The sequence below is a fragment of the Ochotona princeps genome, chromosome 5, assembly GCF_030435755.1.
Source record: "Ochotona princeps isolate mOchPri1 chromosome 5, mOchPri1.hap1, whole genome shotgun sequence".
NCBI lineage: Eukaryota > Metazoa > Chordata > Mammalia > Lagomorpha > Ochotonidae > Ochotona > Ochotona princeps.
In genome coordinates this window covers 98,702,642-98,727,131 of record NC_080836.1, presented here as the reverse complement: position 1 = coordinate 98,727,131, position 24,490 = coordinate 98,702,642, and the positions used below count along the sequence as shown (strand labels likewise).

Sequence of the window (24,490 nt, the reverse complement as noted above, 5' to 3'; positions counted from 1 at the left end):
GCTGCTCCAATTGTGGTCCTTTCATTTAAGGAAAACACATGTTATCATACAGAAAATGCTGTAACATTTGCTCTCTTATTTACTTATGACTTGGAAATGATTCATTCCAACTTCATCCAACTCCAAAAGTTCAGGGGTGTATCTATATATAGTAATTTATTTATTGTCACATTATTATTATTTTATTTTCATGATCTTTACATAGTTGATTAGGGCACAAAGGGTCTAGGGCTACAAGAAAGTGAGTAACATCATTGTTTCCACATTCTCTTTTTCCTTTCTGTATCTGGCAGAAGGGGGGAGACAAAGGCAGAAGCCACACCCAGCTTCCTACCCATTCCAGGGTTCACAATGTGGGGCAAGCTCCGAGGGCATTGCTCAAGTGGTTTTGATAGTTCAACAGTTTTGAATTGCTTCCAATCTCGCCATTCTAAGCACGATGAAATCTCTCCAGAATGCACTGCTGTCACGGTCCACCTTAGAGTCTCCGTGGCTGGCGTGGTTGATCAGTTTGCTCTATCTTCTGTCAAGGTGTCCTCTGCAGCCTCGGACGTACTGCCATATGCTTCCTGTGCACCTGGATATACTGTCCACTGCTCTGTCTAAGCCACTGAGGAGGCCCAGCTCTGACACACACACTCCACCGTCAGACGATGGAACCTGTGGTTCTCATGGTTGGGGTTCTGAGTCCAACAGTTTAGTTGGCAGAGAGATCCCCAAAGAAACTTCGTCTGATTCTCGTATGTGTCTGCAAATACAGGGTCTGGTACAGACCGTTGCCCCAGTCGGCCTATGCTTATGCTGGTGGTTGCAATTGCTGGGTCAGTTCTGTCTCCAGTCCTGTCTTCTAAATTTTGTCTGATTTTACTAAAATCACCACACATTTGCATTTTGAAGACAATTGCAGACGTTCTGCATAGAAGTGAATGCCTAGAATGTAGAGCGTTAACTCCTCAAATCATGACTTTACCTGTGATAGCCACACAGCCCTTTTCAACGTTTTGATAAATCATTTCATTCCTTGAAAAAAAAAAAAAAAAAAAGCACTTGTGGGTATTGAATAAATCATCTCTAACTGTCCGATAGGTGGCAGCAGTCAGCAGCATATTTCGGAGGTTGGCTGCTTTTCTGTTTTGTGAATTTTCAGCCAGGAAGGGGTTCTTTTGTACTGTGCATTTTATTACAATACACCACAACCTAATTTGGCATAAGATGACAGGATAATACCTGCACCTGATTAGCGTTTCCTCAGCTAGATTCCAGCAAAGTCTCTCTTTCCATGTGCATTTCTAGTTAACTCAATAGCAGAACAAGTAGAGAGCTTACTGTAACTGAATAAACATTCACTACAGTTAACATTGGTAGAAAAATGCCAGTCAGAAGCAAAACCCGGCAGGAGCATCCTAACAGCAGTGACTGTTTTTTCAATGGAAACCCAGGTCTGGGTAGAATTTGTCTACCCATCGAACAGCAGTTCGATTTAATCCATGATTTCTACAGAATATTTCAGCCATCTAAGTTATGTTTTTGAAGCAGAAATCTTTTGCCTCCAAGAGATTTTTAAGGGCCATTGCAATAACAATCAGCTTTATAGATCAAAATCATAACGTTTTTGTGAAGATTATTGCAAAATATTTTCAAATTCAACGAATTTTCCAGTACCTCTTTCCCTTTCCTTACAGGAAAGAGTAGCCTGTTTGTCAGGAATGTGCTTTCCATCCCTTCGGCCTTCTGGGGAATACGGAAGGCGGTGCTTTAGAAAAGCCTGTGGATTCGAACTGTTTCTCTACAAAATGTGGGACTCCTCCCACTCCCCTCCCAACTCCTGAACAAAATCTGCAAAAACACCCCTTTCACTATCTTTTTTTCTGGCCTAGGATGAACCACTGTCTCACTTGCCCACCAACTGCGGGGTCCCCTTCACTGCCCCTACAAGACACCTGGATACGTCCAGGATTCCTGCCTCTGTTACTGCAGCCTCGTTACCCTTCCCAAATACCTGCTATTTATAGCTCTGCTGTAGTGGGCACGTATGCCCACATCACCAAGCTGTCAGACGCAAGGAAGGGAGGGCTTTCCGCTCAACATGTGTCCTCGAATTACAGATTAACCAGGGCAGAAGAGGCTGCGCCACTGCAGGAAAGGCGAAGGTGAGAGAGGAGAGGTGAGCCGGGCTACGGCTGGGGGTAGCCCCTCTGCAGAGGCGAGACCCCCCCATTCACGTAACGCACGCGGCCGAATGGTTCCTGCGGTTCTTTTTCTTGTTATTTTGTAAACTACGCCTCACAACCTACCTTGGTACCCTCACCCTCTCTCCCCGCCACCGCTGGAGAGACAGGGATCCCCGCCAATCCGCAGGTTACCCCAGGAAACTCGCCCCGCCCCTCTCTCCCGCTTGAGGACCAGACGCGCCTCCTCGGTGCCCAGCGGGTCCCGGCCATTTAGCACACCGGGCTAGTGGAGCCATGAGTTTCTCTGCGATCACCTTGCAGCGCCAGAGACCTGGAGGCTGCAGAGCGTCCCAGGCATAGCAAGCAGGCAGGACGCCAAACATGCCAGGGATAGAGGGGAAAAACAAGCAGGCATTAAACAGAGAGCCAAGCGTCATCTTCATAGGTCTGAGCAAAGCACGGACAAAATGCTTATCTGTGGGTCTGATTGGAACACGCGCGCCCCCCCCCCCCCCACACACACACAACTTCGGGGAGCGTCATCTTTCTGGGAAGGCAGGCACCGTCAGGTAACCCAGTGAGGGCTCTCCACTTTCTCCCGAGCTACCCGTTTTCCTGTACACTTGAGCTGACACCATCCTCGTTTTCTGCGGACTGTGGCCAAGGTGAAAGACGCATGGGGTGGTTGGTTCACTGGGTGTGGAAGACTGTGTGAAACCTTTCAGCCAATAGGGCACCGCAGTGTTTTGGTCTTGAAAGCCTTCTAAAGGTCCCTAATAATCTTTTTTTTTTTTTTTTTTTTAATCACAGTGGACTGCAGAGTATAAGGGCATTCCCCCAGCCCCGCAGTCGCCCTCCCCATTCCCTCACCCCCAGGTGTGACCATGTCCCCACCCTCCCCATCCCTGGGCCAGGGGACACTGTGGTACGGACATTTCTCTCCCTAATTGATCCGCAGTGGAAGGCGCAGGGCTTCCTGGGGACCCCTTCGCCCCTCGGAGTGACCGTAATTCTCTACCCGTTGTTATTGGGTGTCCCTCTGTCCTTTCGAGGTACCTCCTAGCAGCCAATCCGGGGATTCCAAGGTGGGAGGCCGGCCGCAAAGTCCCTCAGCCCACGTTAGAGAATTTCACATGTTATCACCATGGCCTATCACCCCAAAATGGAAATCCAGCTTTTTCTATCCCCTGTGTGGAAAAAGCTTTGCGAAGAACCCCTCCCCTTCCCAACCCCCGGCGCGACCCCCTACTCCCACCCAAAGGGTCGATCTTACCTGTTAGGTAAGATCCAGCCCAGCCCCTGCGCCCCCTCCTCCCCGGCCCTCCCACGCGGGGCTCGGGAGCCGCAGTGTCCCCCCCTCCCGCCGTCCCCCACCCTCACTCCTGCGTCTTCCCCAGCTCGCCCCCTCCCGTTTTCCCAGACTCCCCTCGCGCGCGCGCGCGGGGAGCCACCCAAACACCCCCCGCCCGCGCCCGCCGCGGGGATTCCTGCGGCCCGGGGGCGCCCTGGGCGGCGCGCGGGCGGGGAGCGCAGCGGCGGGGCGGCCGGCCGCGCAGGGGCGCTGGCGGGGCGCAGCGCGGAGGCCGGGCGCGGGCGCCGCTGCGGCACGGCCCGGGGGCGGGGAGGGGCGGGCGCGGGGCGGGCTCGGCCCGGAATGTAGAGACCCGGGCGGGAGCCTCCCGGCGGCGGTGGCGGCGGCCGGGCTGCCGGGCGCGGAGGCTCCGTCACGTGTTTTTCTCCTGCGAGGGAGACGGCGGCGCGGTCGGAGGGGGCCGGAGCGCAGAGCCAGACGCTGCCGCTTGTTTTGGTTGGGGCTCTCGGCAACTCTCGGAGGAGGAGGAGGAGTAAGGAGGGAGGAGGGGAGAATTGCGGCGGCAGCGCCTCGCAGGGCACAGGCGGCTCCCCCCCCCCCATCTCGAATCCTTCCCAAATCTCCCCGCCTCGCCGCCCGCCCTAGTCCCCTCCCCGCCTCCCCTGCAGACTGGAGCGAGGGGCAGGGATGAGCCCGGCCCTCCGGACCATCCTCGGCTCCCCCGGCTGCGGGGAAGCGCTTGGGGTGGAAAAACCACTTTCTCCGCCCGCCGGGATGGGCTTGAGTGCGGGCTGCAGAGGACGCGTCCGCGGGCGGCGGCAGCGGCAGCAGCAGCAACAGCCGCAGCGCCGCGGTCTCTGCGCCTGAGCTGGTATTTGGGCGGCTGGTGGCGGCGGGGACGGCTGGGGAGAAGGGGGGTAGCGGTGGGAGGAGGAGGAGGAGGCAAAGGAGGAGGAGGAGGGAGAACCCTGTGCAACGTTGGGACTTGGCAGCCCGCCTCCCCCTGCCCAAGGATATTTAATTTGCCTCGGGAATCGCTACTTCCAGAGGGGAACTCGGGAGGGAAGGCGCGCGCGCGCCTGCAGGGGCAAGGCAGGGACCCCCTGGCCGCAGCTGCCTCGCTGCGCAGGACTTCAGCCCGGCCGGCGAGCGATGCATCTTGGCTGCTGCTGGGCAGCGGCGGCTGAGTGGACCACTCGGATCTCGGAGGATCGGGGCTACCCCTACCCCGGACTCACTGCCTCACCCCTGGGCATGAAACGCCTGTGAACTCGGGTCGGGCTATCTGCTTGGCGCAGCCACTGCGTCCTTCTTTGGCCTGCCCTCCCCGGCGCGGGGGACGACGTGGGTTTCGGAGTCGGGGGTTTTTGCGCCTCCAGCCCTGTTTGCTTGTGCGGGGCCGCGGCGAGGAGCCTCCGCCCCCCACCCAGTTGTTTTTCTGTGCCTGCCTCTCCTCCGCGGCGGCGGCGGTGGCGGCGGCAGCATGGCGAGCCCTACGGAGACCGAAGGCTTTTCGGACGTGCGCAAGGTGGGCTACCTGCGCAAACCCAAGAGCATGCACAAGCGCTTCTTCGTGCTGCGGGCGGCCAGCGAGGCGGGGGGCCCCGCGCGCCTCGAGTACTACGAGAACGAAAAGAAGTGGCGGCACAAGTCGAGCGCCCCCAAACGCTCGATCCCCCTGGAGAGCTGCTTCAACATCAACAAGCGGGCTGACTCCAAAAATAAGCACCTGGTGGCTCTCTACACCCGGGACGAACACTTTGCCATTGCGGCCGACAGCGAGGCCGAGCAGGACAGCTGGTACCAGGCCCTCCTGCAGCTGCACAGCCGTGCCAAGGCCCACCACGATGGGGCCTCCGGCTCTGGGGCGGGAGGTGCCGGGGGCAGTTGCAGCGGCAGCTCTGGCGTGGGCGAGGCTGGGGAGGACCTGAGCTACGGAGACATGCCCCCGGCCTTCAAGGAGGTCTGGCAAGTGATCCTGAAACCCAAGGGTCTGGGTCAGACAAAGAACCTGATCGGCATCTACCGCCTGTGCCTCACCAGCAAGACCATCAGCTTCGTGAAGCTGAACTCGGAGGCCGCCGCTGTGGTGCTCCAGCTCATGAACATCCGACGTTGCGGCCACTCCGAGAACTTCTTCTTCATCGAGGTGGGCCGCTCCGCCGTGACCGGGCCAGGCGAGTTCTGGATGCAGGTGGATGACTCCGTGGTGGCCCAGAACATGCACGAGACCATTCTGGAGGCCATGAGGGCCATGAGCGACGAGTTCCGCCCTCGCAGCAAGAGCCAGTCCTCGTCCAACTGTTCCAACCCCATCAGCGTGCCCCTGCGCCGTCACCACCTCAACAACCCCCCGCCCAGCCAGGTGGGGCTTACGCGTCGCTCACGCACCGAGAGCATCACTGCCACCTCCCCGGCCAGCATGGTGGGCGGGAAACCAGGCTCCTTCCGGGTCCGCGCCTCCAGCGACGGCGAGGGCACTATGTCGCGCCCGGCCTCGGTGGACGGCAGCCCCGTGAGCCCCAGCACCAACAGGACCCACGCCCACCGGCACCGGGGCAGCTCTCGGCTGCACCCACCGCTCAACCACAGCCGCTCCATACCCATGCCTTCTTCTCGCTGCTCGCCTTCAGCCACCAGTCCGGTCAGCCTGTCGTCCAGCAGTACCAGTGGCCATGGCTCCACCTCGGACTGCCTCTTTCCGCGGCGGTCGAGTGCCTCTGTGTCAGGTTCACCCAGCGATGGCGGCTTCATCTCTTCGGACGAGTATGGCTCCAGCCCTTGCGACTTCCGAAGCTCTTTCCGCAGTGTCACTCCGGATTCCTTGGGCCACACCCCGCCGGCCCGCAGCGAGGAGGAGCTCAGCAACTACATTTGCATGGGCGGCAAAGGGGCCTCCACCCTGGCTGCCCCCAATGGCCACTCTGTTTTGCCTAGGGGAGGCAATGGCCACCGCTACATCCCCGGGGCGGGCCTGGGTACCAGCCCCGCCTTGGCTGCCTTGGCTGTGGATGAGGCAGCCGGGGCTGCGGACCTGGATAACCGTTTCCGAAAGAGAACCCACTCGGCGGGCACCTCCCCTACCATTTCTCACCAGAAGACCCCGTCGCAGTCCTCGGTGGCCTCCATTGAGGAGTACACGGAGATGATGCCAGCCTACCCACCAGGAGGTGGCAGTGGAGGCCGGCTACCCGGCTGCCGGCACTCCGCCTTTGTGCCCACCCACTCCTACCCGGAGGAGGGTCTGGAAATGCACTCTTTGGAGCGCCGTGGGCCCCCCCACCGCCAGGACACTGATGATGGCTACATGCCCATGTCCCCTGGTGTGGCCCCGGTGCCTGGTGGCCGCAAGGGCAGCGGAGACTACATGCCCATGAGCCCCAAGAGCGTGTCTGCTCCTCAGCAGATCATCAATGCCATCAGACGCCATCCCCAGCGAGTGGACCCTAATGGTTACATGATGATGTCCCCCAGTGGCAGCTGCTCCCCAGACGTTGCAGGTGGGCCCAGCAGCAGCAGCAGCAGCGGTGGTGGTGGAACCAGCAACATCAGTGCTACTGCTTCTGGGAGCAGCTATGGGAAGCTGTGGACCAATGGGGTGGCAGGCCACCACACCCATGCTCTGCCTTCCCCTAAACCCCCGGTGGAGAGCAGTGGTGGCAAGCTGTTACCTTGCACAGGTGAATACATGAACATGTCGCCAGTGGGTGACTCCAACACCAGCAGCCCCTCCGACTGCTACTACGGCCCCGAGGACACCCAGCACAAGCCAGCCCTCTCCTACTACTCCTTGCCAAGGTCCTTTAAGCACACCCAGCGTCCAGGGGAGCTGGAGGAAAGTGGCCGGCCCCAGCATCTCCGCCTTTCCTCCAGCTCTGGTCGCCTTCTCTACACTGCAACTGCTGAAGATTCTTCATCCTCCACCAGCAGTGACAGCCTGGGAGGCGGCTACTGTGGAGCCAGGCCGGACCCTGGCCTCCCACATCCCCACCATCACGTCTTGCAGCCCCACCTGCCCCGAAAGGTGGACACTGCTGCTCAGACCAACAGTCGCCTGGCACGGCCCACGAGGCTGTCCCTGGGGGATCCCAAGGCCAGCACCTTGCCTCGGGTCCGAGAGCAGCAACTGCAGCAGCAGCAAAAGCAGCAGCCCCTGCTGCTCCCTTCGGAGCCCAAGAGCCCAGGGGAATATGTGAATATTGAATTCGGGAGTGATCAGCCTGGCTACTTGTCAGGCCCTGTGGCTCCCCACAGCTCTCCCTCTATCAGGCCACCGCTCCAGCCAGCTCCCAGACAGGAGACGGCCAATGAGGAGTACATGAACATGGATCTGGGTCCTGGCCGGAGGGCCACTTGGCAGGAGAGTGCCGGGGCTGAGACAGGCAGAGTGGGCCCTGCCCCTCCTGGGGCTACTAGTGTCTGCAGGCCAACCCGGGCAGTGCCCAGCAGCCGAGGGGACTATATGACCATGCAGATGGGCTGTTCCCGCCAGAGCTATGTGGATACCTCCCCAGCTGCCCCTGTCTGCTATGCTGACATGCGGACAGGCATTGCTGCCCAGGAGGCCAGCCTGCCCCCGGCTGCTGCGGCTGCTCCTTCTCCAGCCTCGGCTGCCTCTTCTCCCTCTGCACCTCAAGGAGCCGCCGAAGTGGTGACCCGCTCTTCCCTGCTGGGGGCGCCTCAAGGAGCTGGGGCCGTGAGTGCCTTCACCCGGGTGACCCTGAGTCCCAGTCGCAACCAGAGTGCCAAAGTGATCCGTGCAGACCCACAGGGGTGCCGGAGGAGGCACAGCTCCGAGACCTTCTCCTCTACACCCAGTGCCACCAGGGCGGGCAACACTGTGTCCTTCGGAGGGGGTGCCGCAGGAGGGGGCAGTGGTGGTGGTAGCGGCAGCAAGGAGGTGAAACGCCACAGCTCTGCTTCCTTTGAGAATGTGTGGCTAAGGCCTGGGGAGCTCGTGGGAGCCCCCAGGGAGACAGGCCAAGTGTGTGGGCCTGCAGGGGCTGTGGAGAATGGTCTGAACTACATAGACCTGGATTTGGTCAAGGACGTCAAGCAGCGCCCTCAGCAGCGTCTCCCTCAGCCGCAGCCTCCTCCGCCCGCGCCCCCTCATCCTCACCAGCGCTCAGGCAGCAGCGAGAGCTGCTCCACCAGCCGCCCCAGTGAGGATTTAAGCACCTATGCCAGCATCAGTTTCCAGAAGCAGCCAGAAGACCGCCAGTAGCTCGACTGGACATCATAGCAGGTGCGTTTCAGGGTGACAGAGTCAAGACAGAGCGGCTTTGACTCTTGCACCTGCATTTTCTTCTTGGCTTCTGCCCTTGGCCGTTTCTTCCCACTGTTTCCTTCAGGGAAAATGCCCTTTGGGAAGGTGGGTTGGGGGAGGGGGAAGCAGGGCACACAGATGCTTGTCTCCAAGTGACACCTGGCACACAGTGAACCAAATGTGTCCAAACAGCCACAGGAGGGCTTTTCCAGCCGCAAATTCCCCAGGGCAGTACTTCCGGTAGTGTTTTAAACACTTAGGGTTCTATAATACCACTTCTGAGGTTGGTGACATTCATGTTAAAACCTTTCATGTCTTCCTCAGTGAAATTTGCTTTTGACTGTGTGTTTGGGTCAGCCTCTCCAAGGAGCAGTGGTACAAATAATGTGTTCATGTAGGGGCTAAGATTTAAGAGAGTTCCCGGTGCTCTTGGGGGTGATCTTACCGAGTTGGCTCAGCGTGTTTTGGTCTGTGGTTTCACAACACCAAGGCAGTCCAAACAGCAGTAGGAAACATCACATTTTAATTCACTTTGCCCTACAATGGTTCAGGAGTAAGAACTTTGCAGACTTGCACGTTTGGGGAGAAAGACTTATCTCCTTCTCCTGGTAAATTTTGGGTGACGTGGTCTTTCTGTTCCTGGAGCGGGACTCCTGCAGCCACGTTCATGCATGGGTCCACCATCTCACTGTCATGGCTGCTCTCATGTGGGTGCACGCACGCACCTGGAACCCACTATGAGTTAAGAGTTACAAAAGTTCACCTCAGCATGTCCCTTGATGTTCTCTCTCGCACTGAGACACTGTGCCTTTGGATACTACTGTACGTCTTCTGTACAATTCCATGGTCATGTTTGTGTTGAAGAGAAGGCATGTGCGGTCAGGGAGACGGAGACTGGGTTGTTTTGAACCGAATGCTGGAGCTAACCCTTGTCCTTTTCCCTTGCATTCCTTGAAGTTCCAGTGTTGATGTCACAGTGAAGGGTCAGAGTTGGCTTTTAGGTCTCCTGCGGCTCAGGCTTCTTTCAAAAACAAAAAAACACTCCTCACAGGACGTTAGCCTGCCCTTGGTTCTGTTGAGCCTGTCTTCCTAATTGTGGAAAGAAGAGACGAGAACGGTTTGCAAATAATGTGATAAGCTGGCATTCTAGAAGATTCCAGCATTTGGAAATACTTTATTCTGACAAAGTGATTACGCTGTGAATTTTGTATATGCGCTGCAGAATGAGCTTATGAAAGCATTTATTCTTCTTACTATGTGTCCATTCATAAGAAATTAAGTTGTGCCTTGGGTTCCTCTCAATAGGCATTTGTTGTTTATGTGGTCACAGTCTGCTTGCTTTCTATTTATAAAACAATATAATACATCTACCTTTCTCTTTGTAGAATAAGATAGGGCACAAACTAAGCTTTTTAGGTTGTTGTTATAAGATGCATTTGTTTGAACAGTATTTCAACATTTGCTTTCATCGTTCATGAGAGGTAACTACTTGTGTGAATGTCAGCAGGAAGGATTTTGCTTACTGTCCATGATGTTTTTGGCAGTTGGGATCGTTGTGACACTAACCGTTTGCATTGTAAAGTGCTTGTTTATAAAGTTGTGAGACTCTGAAGGAAACAAACCTAACATAATTAAAGGTCTGATGACAGAAGCAACTAACAAGTATTTCTTACCTGTTTTTAAACACTGGATAGGTTTCTTCTATAGTGTAGAATAAATAACGTTGGTTGTGAAGAAAACCAATGGCAAATAGAATTGTCCTTGTAAAAGGGTCTGAACTAAACACTTCCTCATATAGAGAAGACATTAAAAACCAAACCAAGTCTTCCCCTCGGCCCCCATCCCAGGCCTTCTAGTCTTCACTTTCTTAGGGGAAATGTTACATTCTGGAGTGATCCTGTAACCACATCTCTAATAGTCCTGGTGTGGCTGCATGCCAGAAAAACACAAGGTGTGTTTGTAAAAAAGTAAATGTGTGGGCGTGTTTTAAGTTCTGCCTGCCGCCCTTTGCCCTGAAGAGTGTAAAGATGTTATTTGATTGCTTGTCACATGACACAGAAAGAAGTCCTACTGTCACTGGCAGGCAGCTTCCGCTCAGCCTGCGACTTTCCTCACTTCCCCAGCAAATTGCTGTTTGTCTCGTGCAGACCCTGAAGGGGCGCGGGAAGAGGTCCATCTTCCTGCCGGCCTCTCCTCTTCTTGGGGTGCACACTCTGCCCGCCAGCCCGCTCAGATTGTCTCCTGCCTGCCAGCCTCCCTGTCTCCTCCAACTTGGCTCTGAACGCCAGAATGCTCCCCACTGGTCCCTTTGTTTTCCGCCTCTTTTCCCCCTCCTTCGTGGCACTGGCTGCCCCCCCCCCCCCCCCTTTTAAGGTTTCCCCAGCAGAGTCCTCATGGTCCACCCTCTGTAGGGGAGTAAGCTGATGAGTCTTAGGAGGAAGGGAAAAGGGAGGCCTGTCAGGCTTAGCATAAACCAGCATTTACCTCAAAATCTGCCTTTCTAATTTTGAAACTGCAGCTAGCGGGGATAGATCCAGCAGGTTCTGGAAGACAGACCCAAGCCATCCTTTTTTTCCCCCCTTGTTTTTGTGATGCCCGCCCCTCTTCAAAACAAGAGGAATATGGCCCTGTCTCTTGCTCCTCAGCCGGCCTCCCTTCTCCGGTCTCGGGCATTCCAGACGTGCACGACCACCTCCCCCTTCCCCTCGCCCTGTGGCCTTTCCGAGCTGGCGCAGACCCTCTCTCGGCCCTGGCGCGTTCTCCTTCCCCGGGTCACCTCCGCTTCCTGCATTCCTCCCTTCCCGGAGCCCCCGGGCCCGGCCGCCCCGGAGCCTTGGGGGCCGCGGGGCCGTGCCTGGCCGCGGCCGGAGCCAATGGGCGCGGGGAGTGGGCGGGCCGGGGTCGGGCGCAGCGCCGGCGCCTCCGGAGCCCAGGCCTCCCGAGCCAAGGCCTCCCCGCGCCCGGCCCCCCGACAGGATGTTGTGCACTGGAGCCCCGTTCGTGCCTCCGGAGCAGAATCCCAAGAATGACAAAGTCCCAACCAGCCCCGCTGACGGAGGCCGGAAACGCACACTTCTGCTTTCTAATTGAGAAAAATCCAGGCCGCGGCCATGTGACGCGCCCCATTTTGTTTCCCTCCCGTCTTTGCTAGGGTTTACTACGATGCCACGTTCCTGCTAGCAGCACGTGCTTGCCCCAGGGAGAGGACGGTGGCAGCGCAGGTGCCAAGAGGCCGAGCGCTGGCTGGGAAGACGTTCTGGCCAAAAAAAAAAGCAAACAAATAAAAAGCTCTTGGCTCCTAATATTTTCTTGTGCACACCTGCAGTTTGATAAACACTCGGGAAACGGGGGCCCTCGCAGGCCGAGAGGGCCTTTACAGACGAGTCAAAAGGCGGGCTATAGGGCTATCGCTCGCCAGCCTTGGACATGCAAACCTTCCACGGCCAAGGCCCCAGGGAGGCAGGAAACACTGCTTGATGCCAGGGTGTTGTTCGACCTCTCATAACCAAAATTAGGCAAGGGATGTTACTACCCAGGGATGCAAAAGGTGTTCAGATTGGGCCCTTCAAATAGTAGGACAGAACTGCTGCTCAGGCCATGCTGTCTCCATGGCTTTGTGCTGGAAGAAGTCCTTCCAACCAGCCAACCCCCTAGGCGGCTCTTTGGTCTGGGGGTGCCAATTGGGACTTCCTCGGAGAGCTGTTGATCTAGAAAGTTCGGAGCGTCTAACAATCTTAATTTCTGCCACTGTTTAGGTAGCTTTTCTATGTGTAAAAAAATGCAGCCCTGGTAATGATTTATCAGAGTGCCCATATATAAATACTACCCACAGAATTGCCTTCCAGGAAGGGCCTTCACGTTTGGGAGGTAGGTAGAGAGGAGAAGGGAGGGTGTTATCAAATTCCTGGAAAACAGCTTTGTGCAATCTTGCATGATGCAATGGAAAAAGCAGGAGATGTGGGGTTCCAATGCAACCTGTGCCCTTCTTCCACCGAGTGACCTTGGGCCAGTGTCTGAGTTTCCCCGGACCTATTTCCTCCTCAGTAACTTGAGAGCTTTGTTCTAAATTGTTCTAACCTCTTTGCTGCTCTAAACATAGGAATGTTTTGGAGAAAATGACGGGTGCTCTTTAATGGGTCAATTGTAATGAGGATTCTTTCTGAAGACTCTGTTGACCTGGCTTGGTATTAAAAAAAAAGAAAAGAAAAAAGAAAAAAAAACACCTGCATCGGAAATCTACCATTTTGCCCTGTGTGAGCCACTGGATCCAGACAGTATTTCTGGACAGACTGGGATCTGGAAGGAAAACCTTGAGTTTTGAACTTTCCTGCTTGGAAGGAGCTTCTTGGTTTTAACAGGCCATGAGAAAAACCTTTCTGACTTTGTCAGCCTCTGTTTGGACTCATTCTCTATTTCCCAGTTGTGAAAATAAAAGGCGTGTGTGCGCACGCATGCCCTGTGCGCACGCGTCCCCTGCTAGCTCTGGCACCCTGAGGGCAGCTGTCAGAAGCATCCCGGCCCACATGGCAGAACAGGCCTCACCAGTGTGTGTCCGGTGTTATTCTGTGTCTGTGTCTGCTGCATTTGAACTCACACCTTCGTGTTGGCTGTCTCTCTGCAGGGATCTTGTCCCTTGTTGGTCCCTCAAGATTGAGGTAATGAGAGAGCTACCTGCTGCAGAGAAAAGCTGAGAAGCCAGCTGAGAACTATAGGATGTGTTACATGCTATTTGGTTTAGTTTTGCTTTCCTCTGTGTAAGCGACTGAGTGCATCACTTGCTGATGGAATGAGTCTTGTCCGGTGTTTTTGTAATTCAGGAATGTGGGTGAGTTCCTTGAACACTGCTGCCGCCGTGTCACGATGGCTGTGGAGTTGTCTTGCGGTTGTCACACCTCTATGTGAGGTGCATAAGTCATCAGAACAGTCCAAGAACTTTTCATTCACAGCTCTATTGACCTTCTCTCTTCCAGTCCTCCTACTATGTGGTCAGATTTCTTAGTTGAAAAGCGTATGAAATGGTCCCTTTTACTTGGTGGGTTGGTTGGTAATTTAGTATAATGGAACGCTTCACAATCTTAAGGTTTGGTTTGGTTTTTAAAGAAAACCATTTCCTCAATTATTTCCTCATGTTAGAGAGTTACTGGAAATTGTATTAAAGGAAAATATGTGTATTTTGTGAATTTCGTTTGGAAGTCAGTTCAAAGCTCAGGATTCTGTAACTTTTGTTATCCTAGTACTTATTTTTTTTACATTTAAGATGTATAATTAAGTAGTTGATTTATCATTTTATTTATGAGCCAATAGCTATGTGACAGACTTTAAAACCCCTTTAAAAATGTTATGGAAACATGTTCATAACGTGTGATAATATTAAATTTTAGTTAAACAGAATTACATTTTAGTATTAGTACAGTATCATGATAATAATATACTAACTTAAAACTAATATGGAATAGTCACCAGAAGTTACTGTAAGGCTTGTATAGATGGTGGGCTAGTATGCATTTTCTGTCTATTTTGTCTTACATTATGGAATGGTAGGATCACTCCCATTTTTAATTCACCAAAAAAGGAGGAAGACTGATTAGATCAATACATGCTACTGCCATCCACAGTGAAGAAAAACACTTTCCATTTTAATAACATTCTTGCTGCAGGCTCTGCTATAACCTACTGTTTAAAATACGTTTGGGTGGATAAATGTTATTTGTGCTGCTTCAATGAGCCGGTGCTCTGTGGATGATATTAATAGTGATGTTGTTATGCTGGAAAGGCTACATTTCTTTTTTCCACCCCTTTTTGGGATCTTAATTCATGGTAGCAGTGGAGGTGAACCTATGGGTCACAGTATGGTTTTGGTTGTATTTATCTTCAATTGTTGAGGAGATATGCGGATTTCGTTACATTGGCCTAAATGCTGTCCTGGTTAAGCTGGGTGACATTTGCCATGTTTCTTTTACTGTTCTAAGTTTTTCTTATTACATGTTCCATGTCCTAAGTTTTTCCTGTTACATGTTCCATCTGAATCCTGCCCTTTTTATTGTTTGAACATAGAAGTCCTTGTATCTGAATTCTCTGATCTTGTTGCTGCACAGAATCATGTGCTCTTGAAATGTTCATAGATGTGTTATGTGAATGAAAATGCTCAAAGCACAATATTTTTTCAGATGTGTTTAGAGTAGCCAACAAATTATACTTGGCACAGAAAGTCATGATTCTTGCTTTTAACAAGGGTAGTATCTAGGAGCCGGTCCTGTGTTGTAGTAGATAAAGCGGTAGGCAGCGGTGCTGGCATCCCAAATGGGCTTGAATCCCAGCTACTCCACTTCCAATTCAACTTCCTGCAAATATACCTGGGAAAGCAGTGGAAGATGATCCAAATGCTTGGGCAGAAGAGAACCTCAGGTATTGGTTCACTCTCAAATACCTGTAACAGCTGGTGCTGTGGAAGCCAGGAGCTTGCAACTCAATCTAGGTGTTCCATGTGTGTGACAGGGACCCAGTTACTGGAGTCATCAACTGTACTTTCCAGGAAGCTGGAATAGGGCATGGAGCCCCGCCTTGAACGTAGGTCCTCCTGTAGGTGATCCGGGCATCCCATGTTCCATCTAAATTGCAGCACCGATGACAGTCTGCGTTTCTGAGCTGTTCTACCTGTGCTTCGGGGTGGCAGAACTCTCAAAGGAGATTTCCTCATTGCCGTCCCTTCGCTTGTCTCTGCTCTGGTGATGTGCACTTACACTTGTTTTTAAGTTAGAGTAAGCTTTTTTTCTGAAAAACTAAAGACATTTGTTTAGACCACTAAATTTTGTTATGTATTTTTGGAAGTATGTATGCTGTTTTTTTTCTTCGTTTTTCTGATACATGATAAAAATTTCAAGTGCTTCCAAAGACACAAAGCGACAAAACAAAAAATAAGGCTGTTTCCATGTTGTTGCCTAGCCTCCCTTCTCAAAGCCCATCGCCATTGGTGGATTGTTGCTTATATTTTCAGAGAAGAACTGCTCATAAGTTCTGAATCTTAGTAATAGAAAGTTGGTTACATGCTCATCTGCTCTGAGTCTTCTATGGAACCATGTATTCAGATCCCACATTTCAGAGAGCAGCAGGGCAGATAAAACAGAATTACTGCCTTTTCACTAAAAAAAGAAAAAGTGCTATGTATTTTGCCTCTTTTGAATCCTAGAGTTCAAAAGCTGCCACAGAGTAATTTAGTGAAAGGGAAAAATATTGTTTAAGAACTTGTTGATAGTTGAAGCTTCTAAGTATTTGTGCACATTAACGACGGGAACATATTTAAAATTTCAAACACTCCCACATTAGCCTTCACTGCTCTCTCGTCTTTGTTCACTTTCCTGGCAGTCGTCAGGAATCCCCCGAGCCCCTGCTGACCTAAATAATTCTTTCTTTTCTCTCTTGTTTTTAAAGATTTATTTATTTTTATTGGAAAGGCCAATTTACCGATAGAAAAAGAGTCAGAGAAAAAGATCTTCCATCTGCTGGTTCACTCCCCAAATGGCCTCAACAGCTGGAGCTGTACTGATCCAAAGCCTAGAACTTCTGGGCCTCTCCCACGTGGTTGTAGGGTCCTAGGGCTATTGGAGTGGGGTAGCTCTTCCTATAAAATAGAAATTTCCATGAAATATAACATAAATATCTAAATCAAAATGACCAATGTTAGCTTATTTTCGATGACTTGACGTTAAGTGTGTGCTAAAGCAGTACTACTCATTTTCTACTAGATCGTCAAAATCAAGGAAGAATGAAATTCGTCATTCTAAAGAAATTTTTAAGAAACCATCTTATATATGAAATATGGTAGCTGGTTTCTGAGGTTTACGCATCAATTTGCTTTTGATGTAAAAAAACTATGTGCTTCACAGCATCTTGCGTTTATTAGATTATAATTCTGTGGGTTGTTGATTTGGGGTGAGTTCAGCTGGGTTGTTCTGCTGGTTTCATGTGGGTATGTAATCTGTTTGCAGTCAGCTGGAGGGTCGACTAGGGAATGGTTGTTTAGGGTGCCTTTCCTCACGTGGCTGGTGGATGACCCTGCTCCCATGTGGAGCTTGTTACTGACTGAGAAAGCTAGCCCACATTTCACAGTTTTGGGTGCGTGCTCAGCAAAAGAGAGGGAAGCAATGAATATATAAGTTTTTGAGTTCATGAGTCTCTGCTTCTGTCACATCTTATTAACACACTGCTTAAACTGTTCACATAGCCATTTCCATCTGTAAGGAGGGAAAAAATAGATGCCACTTCTTGGTTGGATAAAACACTTTGGCATATAAGTGATCTCCTTCATTTAGGAACACTATCATTTCTTTCATCTTTTTTTTTTTTTTTTTTTTTTGGAAAAACATAGATGCTAAGAGTCCTCCAAGTACATCTCTGTTCAGTTCAAACTGTGAGCCAGGTTGCAGGGACTAAAATGAACGGGATCTTGTCTTTGTGTTACTTTGTGACACAGCAGAGGATGTTACTGCAAAGCATAGTCAAGGGAAAAGGACAGGTGAGGTCTTTGTAATGTGAAATAATGGGAACCACTTGAAGTGTAGGAGCAGAAAACTTGAGAATATAGAAGGACATTCTATCATTTGGATTTACAAAAGGAAGATAAATATTTTTATATTACATGTTCTGTGTGCTGGGTACTCACTTAGGTTTTGGGATGATGTCTTTTTAAGAGTTAAATTACCTTCTTGAGAATACCTCATGCTGGATGAGTGAAGGCTGAAAGCTCATCTCAAAGTCAAACATGGAGTGATGATTACATTGAGGTCGCTGGCAGCAGGGGCTGTTTGTGTCTTCTGTTCCATTGGTAGATTGGCTGGTGGGTTACACTTTGCAGCCATCCTCAGGCTCGTGTAGCAACTAGAGCAAAGGAGACATGGAGGGGAATGCAGAGCCAGGGGATGTCCTCTCATTGTTGTTTCCATGGTGATTGTCCTTCCCTTTGCTCAACAAGCGGTGCCCATGAGGTCTGGCCGCGAGACATTTCAGCCGCAGGGGAATCGTCAGTGTCCACCTGCTTGCTGATGACTGGAAACAAACACCAATGGTGTGCGACACTGCACTGCAATCTGAAATGGGTGGTTCTTTCTGTTGGCTCTTTCAGCCAGTTATTTACATTTTTCAGATAAGATTTATTTATTTACTTGAGGGACACAGCGACAGAACCAGAGGGAGTGACAGAGAGAGAAAGATCTATGCTCTGATTTTACTCCGCTAAGCCAGGTCTCCCACATAGGTGGCAGGGGCCAAAGCACTTGAGCTTCTTCCTAGGCACAACAGTAGGGAGCGGTATAAGAAGCAGGACATCCAGCCCAGTGAGACAGCTCAGTTAGCTAATCCAACAGCTTGGAGTGCTGACATCCCAATGGGTACCAGGTTCATGTCCTGGATGCTCTGCTTCCCATCTAGCTCTCAACTTCTAGCCAGTGAAAGCAGCAGAGGATGGCCTTGGGACCCTGAACCCACATGGGAGACCTGGGAAGAAGCTGCTGGCTTCAGATCAGCTCAGTTTTGGGAGATGTGGGAGATGTGGCCACTTGAGGAGTGAACCAGAGGATGAAAAATTTTTCTGTATCTCCTCTCTTTAAATTCTTTCCACTAAGAAAAAAGTACATCTTATTTTTAAAAGCAGGGCAACTGGGACATGAGCCAGTGCTGGAGTTTGGGGTGCTGGCATCGCAAGCAGTGGTTTAACCTATTGCTCCACAATGCTAGCCTCATGGCATTTTTCTTTTACCAGAATCTCAAATGCTTTAAATGTCCTCGTCATTACAGAACAAAACAAAATGGGACACTGCATACAGGCCGTGGAGGGCGAGTTGAGCAGTGATATTTGTGTTTGATCTTGGCAGTTCTCCTTCACCCTCTAGTCCATGCCCACCCCCCACAAGAACCTGCCTGTCTGCCCCCTCCTAATTCCAGCTCGGTCTTTGAACCACAGCTAAACAATAAATTTCTTTCAAAGCGGATCCTGCACTCTTTAGCTAGATTAAGGAATATAAATATTGCATTTTAAAAAAGAAAGGGTAATGAATTAGTGTCTGAAATATTTTAGTTTCACTAGGAGGACACCCTGGAAGTTACTGGGGGTATAATTAAAACTTTCCCTTTCGCTTAAACTTTCCCATATGAGAGTAGTGTGTGTGTGTGTGTGTGTGTGTGTGTGTGTGTGTGTGTGCATGTTTGGTACTGGGGAGGCGGGTTACGGGGTGGAAATTACAGTCCAATAAAGGTTACATTCCTAAAACTAGGCCTTTAAAAATCCTTTGCAGCCTGAGCCTCTGGTCCCTCGCAAGTCCCTGCAAGGGAGGACTTTGAGCAAATGTGCAGGCTTGTTGTTTCTCGGGCCTTTGAACTGAGTGAAGAATGTGTCTCAGGATGGAAAAATGAATGACTGGGGCTTTTAGCCTCCAGCTTGAAATTCGCCTGAGGAATGTTATTGTGCCTTCAAAGCCTGCTTCCCACCATGCCGTATTAGATGGGCTCTTGGAAAGCGTCTTTGCATTATCAAGTACACAACAAAAACCCATGCCACCCAATTCGATCTAATTCATTGGCTCCTTTTGGGTGGATTTTTAATTAATGCCTCCTCTCTAAGAGCAGAGTCCCTTCCCCTCCCCCCGCGAAAGGATTTATTGCCACTCACTAGGTAGGAACTCTAGGGGATTTTTTCCCCTCATCTCTTTTTTTTTGCAGCAGGGGCAAAGCTGTTTTTGAACATGTGACAAAAGGTAAACAAAGGTAATTAAGAGGCGCTTTCAGCTCTAGCAGGTTCTGAATGGGTTTCCAACATAAATAAGTAACTTTGTATTTACAATGTAAAATACATAGAGGAGAAGTGCCAAGGAAGACACCCGAAGTCTTTCATTAGCTGGGTTGAAGTTTTCCGAGGACCGGGCTGAGGACCGGGCTGAGGACCGGGCTGAGGACCAGGCTGTCTTTCCTTCTGAAGGCTCACCTTTTCCTCAAGCGTGATGGAAACCTGTGTCCTCGACATAGGGGCCTGTTTTCCTCCTAAATGTGAGTGGGTACAGGATGTCTTCCCAGTTGGTGCTCACACTTGGTACATTGCAAACAACGTGTTTATGAACAATTCAGGGTAGAATCCTTGAACGTAGGACGCGTTTAGGAAAGTCCCAAGCATAAACAATTCTGGGGACACATTTTGAGTACCTCTGATCATTTTCTTCATCAAGTATTTCAAAAGTTAAATGTGTATTTAATAATATCAGGCATATTAAAAGCAAGCATGATTAATTGAAAAACTTCCATGATATTACACAACTGTATATGAAAACTTGGATAAAATTATTGAGTCCTTCACCATTTACTGGTCAGAAATCCCAGCGGACCCAGAAGTCTTGGATACTTCCTCTGTTCCCCCATACCATCCTTTCCAAGATTGACAGGAATGTGGCTGTGTTTTGACAAGATTTATTTCTCTGCTCTCAACAGTAGCTCATCAACTTTTACTCTGCTAATTTTGCTCTTCTGATGTTAATTGCAGCTTACTGATTTGGGTCATGGCACGTATTTGCACTGAGGTTTAAGATATCAAAAGCAATGGAACAATTATTTGAAAGATAACTATTATATCATACTTACCTCTATTTTTAAAAAGAGGCCAGTTATTAAGTTTGTGATTCCTAGAGCTCCCCCTGTCCCTCTCCCCCACCCCCCAAATGTCCCTCTGCTCATTTCTTTTTCACCTCTTGGGTATTTTGTTGCTAATTAGCCCTTGTACTGATGTGTGGGGCAAAGTCTGGGAAAGGAATTAAATTGAAACACGAGGCAGTTTTGCCAGTGTGGTATTTGTTAGCTACTCTGCTAAAATGCTACCTTGGTCTACACAATGGAACCTCATTGTTACAATTTAAGGTTTTTCTCCTGCACTCCCTTATGTTTTGCACTTGTGTTAGACTGAGCGAGAGGTTTAACCAAAGTAATAGAAAATGCATTCTAAACTAGTTTGTCAGCTATTACAGCTATTCTTGCTCTTTTGAATGTGGAACTAAAACTTAGTTAGGACTCAGGCAGTTTTACACATAGTGAAACACTGAGACCATTGTGCTAGTTTATTTTTGAAAGAGTGATACAGAGGAGAGAGGGAAATATAGATGATACATAGATGGCTGGATAGATAGAGAAATAGATCTTCCTTCTGCTGTTCACTCCCCAAATCCTACAACCAGCCAGGCTGGGGCTAAATGGAAGCCAGGAGGTAGGTACTTCATCTGAGTCTCCTATTAGCTGACAGAACCCAAATTCTTGCACTATCTTGTTTCTTTCCAGGTGCAATAGCAGGAAAATGACTGGAATGTGAAAGCAGGAGCCAGTCCCAAACACTCTGGTATGGAGTTTGGCTGTCCTGTGTTGGGGTTTGCCCTGTTTTGCCACAGTGCATACTCCCGGACCATCCATTTTTAGAGAATAGCATGGGAAATACACCAGCATCTCAAGTAACATAGAGCAGAGCCATGGCAGTTTTCTTTTTCTTTTTCTTTTCTTTACCTAGATTTTTCCCATTTGTTTATATTTTCATGGTGTTGTTTCTTAAAAAAAAATTAAATAAGGTGAGCTTGAAATTTCATCTATTTCACATATACAGATTTTGAAAAAAATTTCAAGCTCATCTAGACCTTCCTGTTTTTGTGAATTGGTTAAGTGGGAAGACTATAAATAACCAAGTGGGTCAGGAAACAAATGCGAACCACTGAGAGAAGTGGTAGGGGATTCCTCCTCCCCTTCATGGACTGAAAGGGGCCGATGCTGATGTCTGTTTAACTTCACTAAAAACTCAGGACCTCCTTCTGTTTAGATGGAAGTACGCCATAGGCCCTCCTTGTGGCTTTATCATGACGAAGGTGACCTTATGACACACAAATGACGTAGTAGGTCAGTGTGTAAAAGAAAAGGATGAGTAGAAATTGACTCAGTGTGGTCTGCTTGGGAGAGAGTATCTTAGGTGAAGCCCTTGGGAATAGGGGTCACCGGGACTGGGGGAAGGGTGTGAGGAGTATGTGGTGTCTCCCGAAGGTCTGTTCACAAGTTTGGCCAGAAATGCATTGGGCCACTCTGTGTGTGTGGATATGATGGAACACAGCTTATTTTTCAGCCTTGGATATTAGTTATTTTAATTGGATAAGAGTTCTTCTTTTAAGACAACTAGACAAAACTAGCAATGTGTACATAGCAATCTTTCTCAAAATTTTATTTGAAATTCTTGTTAGACAAATATTTAATATATATATTTTTCCTAACAAAAAGGGGAGAAAAACAAATATCTTGAAAATGCTCTTACATAGCAAAATTTCAATTTTGATGTTACTGTGTATTTTACAACTCAGAATCTTCATGTTCAATCTGTACATTGGAGAAAGAAATTCCACAACTCAGGGTGAGGCAGTGCCTTTAGAGGTCTCTCAAATCTTTCCATTCACAGTGAGAACATTTTCCTTATTCTGATTTTTGTAGTGGTGACAAATGATGATCCTTAAGAGGCTCTATCCTTGCAGTGACTGAGTCACAGCCTAGTACATCTGCATTTCCTCTCAGAGTGTTCCTGCTCCACTTCTCACCCAGCTTGCTGCCAGTGCACATCGTGGCATGCAGCAAATGGTGGCCCTAGTACTTGGGCTCCCTGCCATGGGTGCGAGCCCTAGTTTGAGTTCCAGGCTTTTGGTTTCGGCTTAGCCTAGTCCTGGCTGTTACTGGCATTTTTGGGAAATGAGCCAGTAAAGATCTCCTTCTACCTTTTAAATAAAATGAAAATGAATTTTAATAAATTTGAAGTATCTGTGAGGCTATAAGAATAAATTACAAAGAAGGCATGGGGGGCACATTTGAATACGAAGCGGGTAAAATGGTGAATCTAACAACATATCCCTGGTCGTTGTGGCCACTTGGGGAGTGAACCAGCTAATGGAAGATCTCCATCTCTGTGTCTTTTAAATAACAATAACAATAAAATTAAAGAGAAGAAGTAAATGAGAAAAATTTGAGAATATACTGTATGCTTTTTCACTTAGTAATGTACTTCTTCCTTACCAAACTGGACTCCCAGGCCTCAGGGAATCAAGTCAATCAAATTCCTTTGAGCTTGGTCATTTCTACTTTGGATACCCAGCAGAAATCTGGCATTGATCTCCCACCTGCTCTGGGTACAAAGTGGCCCATATGAGGTGGTCACCTGCTACGTCCTCATCTAAATCTATAGTCTGAGGACAGGGCTTTCCTTGCTGGGCTGCACAGGATTGTTAGGTAACCTTTCGATCCCCTTCCGTGTCCCTGCTGGCGCACACGTGCCTGGGGAGAAGAAGCAGGTCACGAAGATGTGCATATTTAGCTCAAGTCCTAGGACACAGAAGAAAATAGCAAGGTTCAGGTCTCTGACACTCTCTGGTCCTACTCCATGTCTTCTTTCCATTTAAGAACAACAGACATTGATTTCTTTCTGCCTCCTCTGAAATTGTCTCGGCTTGTTGTGTAATTCTGGCAGTAAAATTCCTGACATACTAGATCATACAGATTATGGCTTGGCTTCTTTTATACCTGTGGACGTGTGTGTTCTCTATATATCTCACCTTGAGTTACATGTGTAATTTTTCAAACACGTTCTCTTATAATCAGTTTTGCTGTCTGTACTTGTTGACTGTGAAAGCCTCCAGAGGAGCTGTTTCAGAGGAGCACCCGGAGGTTTTTGCACACACATCTGTTTCGTCAAAATGAATCTCTGCATTAAGGTTGCTTTTGCTTTCCAAACTGTTTAAACATTAACGGACCTCAAACAAATCGTATGTTCCATTGTGAGTTGTATACTAAAAATAGGGATAAACGTGTGTATCTGCTAAAAGCCTTTACTTCAAAGTTTCCAGCAAAAGTCCAAGGAGAGTTCTAGAGGTCATTAGCTGTAGGCATTTACACTTTCATCTGCCAAATTTCTGTGACTGCTTGATTGTACGCCTTCCATATTGTCACCAGTGTAGAAAAAGGAATTGGTATTCCTGGACTATATTTACACATTGAGTGTCACCAACCCTCCAGAGTACATATGCTGGGCTATTTATGAAGCAGCTTCAGCTGACAGCTGAAGATCACAGGAAGCTATTCTGGGAAGTGTCCTAAATGTAAGGTTCTATGGTGAAAAAAAATTTAGTGTCCTGCAGATAAGAATACTTAAAACAGGAAGCAGTGGTAACTCATTGCTTCCCACCTAAGTATCCTTATCAGTGTGATAAGCTTTAGGTTTCAGCTCTGCTTTCCTGATCCCAAGATCTCTTGTAATCATCTTTTAAGAGGATTAGAAATTTTAAAAAGGAGGTGGGGTGTTGGCAGGAGGAGGGAAGAGGATTCACCAACACCATCAACCCTTTCATTTCCTGCTTATGTGTTTGCTGGGCAAAGAGAAAAATTGTACACTACAGGTCAATCACACCTTGTCTTTATCTGTTGTGTGTGGGTGATATCGATTACATAAATTTTGTAATGCAAAGCTCGATCATTAAGTGGGGGGTTGAATGGCAGAATAGAGCCATGGCAGAATGGACAAGAAGACAGACGTGAGTTGTATGTCTTGAGTTTTATTCTGCCACCTCCTGAGACTTGTCCTTCTTTGAGCTGATTTTCTGGTTTATAAAACTAGAGGGGAGGTAGTCGTGTTTTCCAATCTGTCTTATAGTGTTATGCTCAGGATCAAATGATAGCATTTAGGAATGTGCAGCTATAAAC

General features: G+C 49.4%; 1 protein-coding gene across 1 annotated transcript in view; it reads left to right on the top strand.

Annotated features, from left to right (window-relative positions):
- Positions 1 to 4,394: 4,394 nt before the first annotated feature.
- Positions 4,395 to 24,490, top strand: part of IRS1 (insulin receptor substrate 1) — a 54,729-nt gene continuing 34,633 nt past the window's right edge. Inside the window, exon 1 of the mRNA XM_004576764.2 lies at positions 4,395 to 8,728. Within this exon, the coding sequence (XP_004576821.2) occupies positions 4,967 to 8,707 (3,741 nt within the window). The 5' untranslated portion in view covers positions 4,395 to 4,966 and the 3' untranslated portion in view covers positions 8,708 to 8,728. The remainder of the gene's footprint in view (positions 8,729 to 24,490) is intronic.